General features: G+C 43.7%; 1 protein-coding gene across 1 annotated transcript; it reads right to left on the bottom strand.

Annotated features, from left to right (window-relative positions):
- Positions 1–1,278: 1,278 nt before the first annotated feature.
- TMPRSS11E (transmembrane serine protease 11E) lies at positions 1,279–9,364 on the bottom strand. The gene is made up of 10 exons (XM_054295643.1): positions 9,315–9,364; positions 8,096–8,219; positions 6,698–6,813; positions 6,202–6,269; positions 5,601–5,764; positions 4,584–4,622; positions 3,343–3,523; positions 2,871–3,136; positions 1,845–1,987; positions 1,279–1,440 (listed from the first exon to the last, which is right to left on the bottom strand). The coding sequence occupies exons 1-10, from the start codon at positions 9,315–9,317 to the stop codon at positions 1,279–1,281; spliced, it is 1,266 nt and encodes a 421-aa protein (XP_054151618.1). The 5' UTR covers positions 9,318–9,364.
- Positions 9,365–10,903: the final 1,539 nt, after the last annotated feature.

Genomic DNA, 10,903 nt, shown 5'->3' with positions numbered 1-10,903 from the left:
CAAGAATACATGTGTTCTGCTGCTGGGTTGTAGAAAGCACTGGATGTCTACCTGACAGAAGGTAGATATGTTTCTGCCCAGGCTCACAGAAACATGGGCTCCTGAAAACATGAAGCCAGAGAGAATATGAGGTTTGTGTGGCTGAGACCAAATGAGTCAGCTACAGTCTGGCAATGCAACACAGGCAATTCTTAGTTCCTTTGAGAAGACAGAGCTCTGTACATAAGATTTCTAGGTCTGTCAGAAGTTCTGTCCTGCTCTGAAGGACAGGGATATTTCCATTGTAATGCAAAAGCTTTTTATTTTTTTTATAGGATATAGCTAAAAATGCACATATAAAACTATAAAGACTTGAGAACAGCATTCATAAGAATGAGAAGATTGAGAAGTTTTTTTTTGGACGAAGGTCATACTAAGATTGTTTCAACCATCCATCCTGCACAAAAGGCAAAGGACTTTTATTCAGAAAAATACAGTCTGGAAAGATAAAACTGGAAATTAATTCAGCCAAATATTGTGCTATGACAACAAACTGGTATGAACATAAGGTGGTTTTTGGTCTTAAGTCCAGCAATTACTCCCCTGGCAAATGCTGTGGCAGAGACTGTTTATATGAAACTATGAACAGGCATATGTTCACTTGTTCAAAGAAGGTGGACACAAGCTGGTGTTTTCCACTAATTTCTTTCTCAGGCAAGGAAAAATTTTCTATTCACTTAATTAACAGTCCAGTGTGATATTAGGAGCCAAGACTTCTCTAAGCCATCTTCCATTCTTCATTATATTTCAGTTCCTGGAAGCAGGAGAAAGCTCGAGAATTCAGAAGTACAGCAGCCTTGGAGTCAGGGCCTGGATTGTAGCTTTTCTATGGATAGTCAGGGCCTTGTGAGCACACAGCAAATGGATGGGCCAGGTTTCAGTTATAGCTTGTCTTGGATGCTGGTAGATGATTGTTTGGGCTCAAACACTTTGCTTGGGTATAAAAGCTGGGGCCAAGACATGTGGCCATGTAGAAAAAGGGTCAATATCTGGCATACAGATGAAGGCAGTTGTCCCTCTGACAGACTACTTCCTGAACAAACAAATGTCACATGGATCAAGTCCATTCCTGTCTGGCTGTAGGCCAAATCAATTTCAAGTCCCAGACTGCTCCAAGCTTACAAGTACTTTATACACCACCACAAGCTAAGCCAGCAGCTGCTTAGAGGGCGACCGCAGAGCAGGATGTGTCAGAGGAATAGCTGTACACAGCCCACAGAACTTAACCTGCTCCAGGTTTCAGATGCCCGTTTTGGACTGGATCCAGTTTCGATAGTAAGTCACTCGTGTGTATACTCCTGGTTTATTTGGCTTGCCACATTCATCTCCCCAGCTCACTATTCCCACAAGATACCAGATTCCTCTGGAATTTGCATGCACCAGTGGCCCACCAGAGTCGCCCTAAGGAGAAAAATGTCAACAGACAGAAAAAAGTAAATAGCCATGAACTCAAATTCTCAAATTCTTCTGTTACAATTGGCAGGTATTTTTCTGTAGACCTCAGCTATAATTCAAGTTTCACACAGTTTACTGACAAGACAGAGGCTCACAGCCTATGTCTAATTCACATCCTCACATCTGCATTCTCTCACTTGTGCATTGTGTATAAACTTCATGCAAACTGAAGTGCAGACTCCAAAAAACTCATGCAAACTGAAGTACATGAGCCTTGAAGCTCTTAATTTGTATCTATCAAGATATTGAAACTCATAAACTTAAGATTGCCCAAAGTACATTTTATTTCTAGAAACATCACCTTCCAACCCACCTATTTCCTTTTTACTACTACCAATAAAGAGACTTACCTGGCAAGCATCCACCTGCCCTTCCAAGTATCCAGCACACAACATTCCAGCTGTTATCGCTCCGCCGTACACTTCTCTCCTATTACAAACTGCAGTACTTATAATTCTCACTTCTGCTTGTCGAAGCTGATTAACACTGTAGCCTAGAAGGAGAAGTGGCATTAGCATTTGCAGACAAGGTAAGTAACATAAAAAACTCAATTATTAGGAGTAGCAAATTTTTCCTGCCACTTTTCTGCCATCACAGGCAATTAAGGGAGCTACACAGAAAATGTCTCAGGATTAAGAAAGTTAATGCCCTCTACTGCCGAAGTCCTTCACTTGTTCCCAAACATAACTCCTATCCATCTTCAATCATCACCAGATGCTCTTTAGCATAATGGACAAATGGAATTTTGTACATATTTCAGTGCTGCATTCAACTATAGGCTACATGGTATGTCCTTGCTATCATAGAAAAGACCTATTAAGTTAACTGCAGCATAGCTTTGGGCAATCACTACACATCCCAAGAGTCTCCCATGAAACACAACCTTTACAGGTCAGTGACTCTCACAAGCAGATTTTTAGTCCCATCCTCTCTAACCTCAATGACATAGACTAATTTGAAAGAAGCTTACTCAAATCACTTGATGAGGCCTCACTTACGACCAAAGAGAGAAAAACTGATGAAAATTGTCATGGTGCCTCTGCAAAAAATCTGAATAGCGAAAGAACAGATGTCAGAGCTAAACCCAGAGGGACTGGAGAACCAAATGTATTCAACCAGTGCTGTGTTTACAGAAACTAAGAAAAGTTGCTCTTAAATCCTGTAAGACTAACCTTCAGGGTCTTCCCCCCATTTCTGATCCACTGACCAAGCCAGAAAAAAAAGCAGCCAACTAAGTCCAAAGGTATCTCACTGGGACATGCACCTATTAAACACCAAGTCTAAGGAATTCAAAATAAACAAAAAACCCCATAAAAGTAACATCAGTCTTCTCAGGCACATGTGTGACAGGGCACAGGGAGGCAAGAAACACTCACCATCATTCTCCAAAGCTCCCCAGCCAGTGACAAAACAGGAAGCGTTGTCTGGGAAAACATGAGATGCTTCAGGAAGGCAGACACTGTGCACATCACTTGTGAACTCAATAGGAGAGGCAAGTTCCACAACAGCCACGTCATACTCGTGATCAAGGAGAACGCCACCGTATCTCTCGTGGACAATAATTCTGCGGACTAATTTTTTCTGTTTTGGAGGTCTCAGCAGAATTCCAAAGCTGGCAGTCCACCTCCGAGGGTCTCTTACTCTGTGAGATGTTTGAGGTTATGCCACAGCCACACAAAACAACATACTTAAGGGAGCTTAGGTCTTCATTTAAGCATCAAAAAGCAATGTGACCAGGTTTGCCAAAGGGGAAGAGTACAACTTCATGATCTTTCAGCAGATACAGATATTAGAGGGTCACAAAAGGTCAGAGTACCCAAGAGCCCTAAAGAGGTGCTGATGACTTACTCTCTAAAGCAGTGGGCAGCAGTCACCAGCCAGGTGTTACTGATGATTGATGCCCCACAGCGATGGCTCCCATCGAGCTGAATGCTCCCCTGCCATGGCCATTCTCCCTCCGGTGCACGCTGCCCATCAGTTATTCTTTCCACTCCTGTGAAGGAGGATGCCTGTCTTCGTATTCCACAGCCTGTCAGAGAAAAGGCAGCTCTGCTTTAGCTGATTCAAGGCCCTCATGGCTGCAGGCACAGGTGTAATGGGGCAGGAGTCTCCATCAAGAGACAGCCTTCACCTAAAGCAGGGAAACCAAGTGCCATGGTCACAAGTGTCTCAAGATACATGCAGGGTAAACAAAGACATTTGGTAGAGGAGTCAGTACTTTTTCATTAAGCCAGTTTTCAGACACACAAGCCCATATGAATTCCCATGGGACCTGAAGGCTGTGTATCTGAGATACTGAAAAAAAGGCAGTGTTTCAGGTCACCTACAGATTAGCCTTGGCAGCAGCAACAAAAAAATAGTGTCCTCTTCCCAACAATTTACTTACAGCCACTGTGCCAACAATCAGGTATTACCCAGCTGAAAAAAGTTAGATTCAAACCAGTTAATTCTCATAGGCAATTTGAAGAGGGAAAGCTTACATGCAAAGTTTTCAAAAGCATGCAGAGGACTGATGGAGAGCCCGGGGAGGTACTTACACTGTCTCCCAGTTTCCAGAGGAGCTCTAAGACCTCAAGGGGGAGCACAACAGGAGGACTGAGAACTTGCCGCTCTCCAAGGCCATGAGTGTGCTCAGAGTGTGGACAGCTCTTCTGCCTCTCCCACCCTCTGGTCTTTCCTTAAAGTTTAGGTCAAATCTGATAGACATCTACTGCCAAACCTTTCTTCAGGGAGGAGGGGGATGGAGGGAAAATGTTTTTTGAAGGATTCCAGCAAGAATTATGGCCCACAGCAAAACTGTAGTTCTTCTGCAAACTTGCCAATAGCAGCTCACTATACGCCCCCACTTCCAACAACCAACATTAAAACAAGTGCTTCCCACCACCAAGCCAGAATGCTTGATTCCACAAATGCATAGAGCCAGCAAGACTGCAAGGAAATGAGCTGAAGTCTCCCCTGGCTCATGCACTGCCTACTGTTCTAATATCTGCAACAAATTATATTTTCAACTTGTATCATGAAAGTATAAGGACTTTGTAAGCACAAAACCTCCAGCACTATGTCCTTTACTATAAAGTATTTGTACTTACAGTTGTTTAAAAGGTTATCTCCCTTTTCCTTGTTCAGTTCTGGAATAAAAAGCAAAGACCACAGTAAGTTTATCTCATATGCTATGTGATCCAGCCCAGACTCTCTCCCTGTACCCAGGATACAAAAATTAAATGGCTTGCATTCCTGCCTGGAGTGGCAGTACAAGAAGTAGTAATTTGCTGTGTTGGAGAAATTTAGTTAAGCCTCTGTTCCTCACAGAAAGGCCACAGGATGCACATTTCTTGCCTTAGGTCAGAGCTAACAAAAGCAGCAGATGACTGCAAGTGGGTCCAAGTTACATCTATGTACAATGTGCACAGCCACCAGCAAATGCCTACAGGCCTTTGTTCATGTTTCGTGTGGCAAGGTGGTCAGATGGGTCTTCACAAGTCCTCAGCGCTGGGATTGTTTGAAGGTAAACTGCAACATTTCTAATTTCTTTCCTAGAAAAACCACTCTGTCAGAGTCAGACAGCAATCCACAACAGATTCATGGGATAGGATGACTGCCCAGTGACCCTCAGGATCTTGTTACGGACACTTGCAACAGAAATCTGTCAAATGACCAAGGAAATGGCAGAGGATAGAGAAGGGAACCACCTCAGCCCTGCAATTTTAATAGCTAAAGGACTCTGCATGTCAGTGCCTGGTTATAAATGTTCTTATTCAATTTACTGCATGTCTTAAAGTTGTTTGTGAACCCATGGTCACAAAGTTAGACCTTTTTTGATGAATTGAGGAGGACTATCTCATTCAACACAACCAGGTCACACAGGGAAAGTCTCTGATGCATGGAGAAGAGCTCACACTCATAAATCAGTGCCAATAGGTTTTAGTTCTTTCCATGTTCTGTCTTCCAACTTCCCATGCTGTCAGCCGAACAGACAATTTTGAGAAGGCAAAAAAAGAAAACAAGAATGGCCCATATTTGCATACTAAGGTGAAACTCATTATGTTGAGAACAGCAACGTGTGAGTAACAAATTCTAAGCTGAAAACACAAACCTAAGGCACTTGCCTGTGAGTTTAATGGTAGACTGGTCAACATTCAGGAACGTCGAGATTGCTTTCAGCCTTCTGAGTAACACACGGTTGACCTGACCCCGGGTCGTTGCTTCACTGTCAGCAGAGGGAAATTTAAATACCAGAACAACAGATGCAAGCACTCCAACAGGATCTGGGCTACAAACCAAAAAACAAATGGTGTAGTTCTCCTTGCCTACTAATGCTCCTGGTACTGCTTTGTACTGCCTGCCTTCTTTATATGAGAACAGGTCTGGTCTGCACAGATGCCCAGAACAAATTGTATGTCTGTGCTCAAGTAAAGAAAGATGATGACATGTCAGCAGGGAGCAAAAGCTTCTTGCTATGACAGTGATCAGAGGGAATTTGCTGGGAACAGTTAGGGAAAGCAGAAGTATAAAACCAAACTTCCCTTCCTTGCTGACCTCTAAGGGTAACTGAGTCCTCAGTGTTATGAACACTAGAGGACAGCAACAACCAGACAAGTCACCCTACTGGTGTAACCCAAGCAACCAGGAATGCTCCATATGGTCAACAGGTTGGAAGAAAATTTATTTAGCACATCTCTGCTTATTCCTGGCCTTCACATGACTTACCTTAGACTGACCACGTGGGACCTGATGTATCTTTTACTTAGAAAGGACCCCCTGAATACTTGAGACATCTGTTAAAAGAAAAGAGTGTGTTAAAATACGCCTGCAATGAGCACATGCTTTTACAATATAACATGTGTTTCTCACGAGCCTCTGAAACACATGAAAATGCCTTCAGATCTCCACCTCTACACCAAAGCTACCACTAAATTTCCATCAGGGAATGCAAATCCAAAATAAACACTGAGTTGGCTGATTACACTATCCATTCTGCTCTGTGCCTGCCAGTTCCACCACAGGGCTTGTGGAGCAGACACCTGTGCTTACCATCTGCATGTGCAAAGTCAGCTATGCATCTTTAACCCACAGCAGCAAGGTGTGCAAGGTAAGGCCAGCCATGTAGGGATGAGGCACAATCACCTCTGACTCTATTTTCAATTACATATTTGCAGAACTCTTCAGCATAGGTCAGGTATAAGCAGAGAAGCTTTTAGTTTACCATGGTTTCAATATGTTCACTGATGTTCCTGAACTCCTCTGTAGTTTGCCTTTCATACTGAGGATTATACTTGACATTGGTGATTAGGAAAGATGCATTGTAATATCTGTCTTGATCTACAGAGGAGAAAAAGAAGAAAAGGTAGCTTGTCATCTTTAGTACAATTCAAAGATGCACAATATCTCACAGAATATGGCACAAGCAAGGGTCCCTGGCCCTGACAGTGATCCTGTAAACTGTGAAATTACAGCTTTAGCAGCACTTTGGTAAAAGGGGGTTCTGAATCATGCTGTTGTTCCTTGGACCATCTCGGGGCTCATTTCTTCTTTGAGGACCATCCCAAGGAGCTCCAAATTATACCCACTACAATATTGCCCTGGGGTCCATTTTCTTGTTGGCCTAAGGAGGACATAGCACAAGACAAAGGAACTTTTCTGACTCAGTCACATCCACTCCTCCCCAGCTGCACTCTGTCACATTCCTGCCCCTCTGAGTGGCACGTGGGGCAGAGTTGTTTGCATCTGTTCAGTGGTTGGGTTAATTTAAAAATTACTGTTTTAAAACAGTTTAAAACAGTTTCTTGGTTGTATGGCAGAGAGGGGCCTTGCAACACAGAGCTGGCAAAAAGCAAAGCTGAGCTGTAGCTCTGCCACTGCTCCTTCTGGTGTCCTAGTGTAAGCCACAGCCTCATTGACTCTTGGTGAGCTGAGATGGCCACATGATTCATTCCATTCATGGAATGCAGAAAAGCATTTAAAAAAACTCACACTGCTACCTCAGAGACTGGGAATGGAATGACTCAACTTCATTCATGAGGCAAGCGACTGGGAATGGAATTAATTGCCTTCAAGTCATAAGACAAGATGGTTGAACTTGGTGATCTTAAAGATCTTTTCCAATTTTAATGATTCTATGATCTGCTGCTGAAACTGGGCTCTTGGCCACCAGAACTGAGTTCTGAGGTCTGAAAAGCCTAAAGCTCTGCCCTGTCTCTTTCTGGAATATTCTCAGCTAGAGGGGCCAGGTTGAGTTTCTGCAAAAACCCCATAAAAGATTAAGCTTACTATGCATAGCCTGAGTACTGGACACACCACTGGCTTATAGAAAAGACTGTTATCCTTCGGTCAGTCAGTGGAGACACTGGATACCAGTGGAAAAACCAGGGCAAGAAACAAAAGGAGGGCTAAAACTGAAATCCCTGCTTCAAGTAAAGCACATTTCAAGTATTCTTACAGGTCTTCAGATCAATCTAGCTCTCAAATAGCATTTTGAAAGTTCTCATGTAAGTTTTATACCAGAGGAAAATTGCATGCCTAAATCATCAGGCAGGACCACAGTCGCAAGTGAAACACAACAGATTCCTGAAAGTTTGTCACAACAAAGTAGCAGGGCACTTACCATGGCACAAAAGAAATGTAATCAAGCCAATGATGAGGGCTAAGGCTACTATCACTGACACAACAATGACTGCGATCTTCCATGGCTCCAAGCGCCTTACTGCTCTGTCCATCTGGATCACTGCCTGCATTGAAGAAAACAATATGGAGAAATTCAACTCCAGTACAAAGACAATAATTCATCCAGAGTCTAATCATATCTGGCACAGCTTAGCTCAGCTGAAAAACCCTACAGAATGAGGTAGGTTGGGAAGGACCTCTGGACTCCTAGGGCCTGACTGTTTAAACTAAGCCCCATTAAAGTTGATTGCTCCAGACCTTGTCCAGTCAAGTTTTTAGTATCTCCAAGGAGAAAGGTAACTCAGTCTTTCAAGATCTCTGGTCCAGTCACTGCCCATCCTCATGGCAAAAACTTTTCCTTTATATTTAGTCAGAGTTTCCTGTCTAACTTTGCCTCTGTTGCCTCACATACACACCAAGAAAAAGTTGTGCAGGAAATGCTAGTAGAGACAATTTCACTTCAAGAAATATTACACAGATTTCAGGTGCAGCCAATTGCCCACACAGGTACTCAAACTGAACATTAATGTAATAATTCATGACTGATGAAATAACCTCTGCCCCAAGGATACTCTAGGCCACCAGAGATGCCACATAATACATAGCTTTGGTTATATTTAGTCAGTGTGAGTAGTAACAATTGTTGAGACCCTACAGGGTTTGGGGCTTACTGCTCCAAAGCCACACATATGTTGAGAGCAACCACATCCTGTCTCCTGCCAGACAACCTATAGAGAAAGAGGTACTTGTGTGTAAACATGACATGGCAACAATATCCTGTAGTAACTCTCTGAAAGCCAAGAGCAGACCTGTAAAATGGTAGAGAACTTGATTCACACATGAGCCACAGAAGAGTTTTTCCTCCGCTTACATCCTCCAGTGCAGCATTAAGCAACAGAACATTAGGAAAACTGCAATTTTGTGCATGCCCTCAGTAGCTTTATTGTAGGATGATGCAAAACCTTATGCACCATTATTAAAGATCCCAAATAATTCCACAGCACACCATGTGGTAATCGTCATGCCACATACTGAGTCCCTGCAACATGGTGTGCATTAGTACATGGTATCAGAAGAACACCTGAGATAATCTCTCAGATATCCTGGAGAGACAAATGGCAGCAGCCAGCCCTCAGGAGGAGGACTGGCTGGCTACTCACCATGCTGCTTTAGACCCCCTGATCCATGTTGGTATTGCTGTGAACCAGACATGCTAAACACTGTTTTCCCCTTCTCAGGTCTGTGACACAGCCATCTCTGAGCAAAATCTGAGAAGATGCAGGCAGGAAGAGGAAGAAAGGCAGAGAAAATAAATGTTTGCAGGTTTTCTGATGACAAGGTGGAAAAGAAAAAATCACAGTGAAAGCAGAGCAGGTTAACAGCAGGGGCTCCATCTCAGGAAATGCGCTGAGTGGGCAGATGAGCAGTAAAGGTGAGGGTCTGGCGCACAAATCTAAGATAGCAAAAGGCAGTGAAGTGGTGAGAGAGGAGGATGGTGTTATACCCTCTGCTCTGATGGGAAGAAAACCAAGTAAAGCCACAAGCAAGAAATGGCAAGAAAAACAAATAGGAAAGAAAAAAAAAAAACTAAACATCCCCCAGACTCCCCACATAGCACTAATAGCACTACAGAGGAAGGAGATGAGAGATCTGCAAGCAAGCAAAGGTGTATTCAGCAAGAGACAGGGAAGTTGAAAGAAACTTAATCTCCTCATATAACATCTTGGTTTTGGCCTGTGAGAGCACTAGCCAAATGGGCAAACTTTTTACCCATTCAAAGAGGTGGCACACTGGAAAGAAAATGTTAAAATAGAGAAGCATCTGCCAGCATCACAACTGCAGGTAGTCACAAGCAGCAGCTTAGTGTTACCAAAATATACAGGACAAGTGACCAAGATCAAGTCTTGTGCTTCAGAGTCACATGCCATGGAGAAAGCCAGTAACTCTCCTTCTGTTGCTCCTGCTTTACTGGGGCAAGTTCTGCTCTTGCAATGCACAGCCCAAGTTTTCTCCCACCAGACTGGCTCAGTTTCCTGATGTCAAGGCTGTAGGGCAGTTGATAGGAGTTGGAAAACCCAGGCTGGCCAAGATTACTCCTTTGCAATAAGCACATAAATAACACCCACCAGAACTCACCTGACTTCACTGAGGCCTTGACTTCTCACCATCTAGACCTGCACTGTATAAACTGTCCATCAGCTCTGAGAGTTCAGCAGAAAAAAAGATTCAGATAAAAACCTAAAACCAGTGGAACTGTTCTGCCTCAGTTTCTTCAATCTGCTGCAGCCTTCCATGGAACACTCCCATACCCATCTCACAGCATTTCCCAGTCCCAGGGAATTGCAACATACCTCATGGGCAATCAATTATTACTCTTGAGGGCAAGCCTCTTGGCTAGTCAGAATAGCCCACTATGGCAACAGGCCTCTGCCCCTCCTCAGTAGCCACATCTCATGCTTATAAGAGGCAGCTTTTGCATTTCACTTCGCTCTCCTCACTGGAGAGCTTGTACTTCCAGCCTGAGCCCCTCCCATCCATCTCAATCAGACTTGTTCCCTGTCCTGCAGCTGTCCCCACTCCAAGGGCTTCCACTTGAATGGCAACTGGAGCACCATCCCTCCACTGCTCTTGGCACACAGAACACACAGCACAGCCCTGGCAGTGTATGGCTGACTCTGCAGATATTGAGGCAACTGTGCTCTTGGATTGTAACCGCTGCATTTTGTGAACTGTATCCAGACAGATTTCC

The sequence above is a fragment of the Melozone crissalis genome, unplaced genomic scaffold, assembly GCF_028551555.1.
Source record: "Melozone crissalis strain CALT ecotype California unplaced genomic scaffold, PUWL_Pcris_2 ptg000006l_1, whole genome shotgun sequence".
NCBI classification, from domain to species: domain Eukaryota; kingdom Metazoa; phylum Chordata; class Aves; order Passeriformes; family Passerellidae; genus Melozone; species Melozone crissalis.
The sequence above is the reverse complement of the archived record's forward strand: the minus strand, read 5'-3'. Positions and strand labels throughout refer to the sequence as shown.

What these genes read in the sequence shown, in the direction of transcription:
- TMPRSS11E (XM_054295643.1), bottom strand. An exon ending in GCTGCCCACTGCTTTAGAGA is followed by an intron (nt 3,137 to 3,342) that starts GTAAGTCATCAG and finishes AACATCTCACAG; the next exon opens with AGTAAGAGACCCTCGGAGGT. An exon ending in GGGAGCTTTGGAGAATGATG is followed by an intron (nt 1,988 to 2,870) that starts GTGAGTGTTTCT and finishes TTCTCCTTCTAG; the next exon opens with GCTACAGTGTTAATCAGCTT.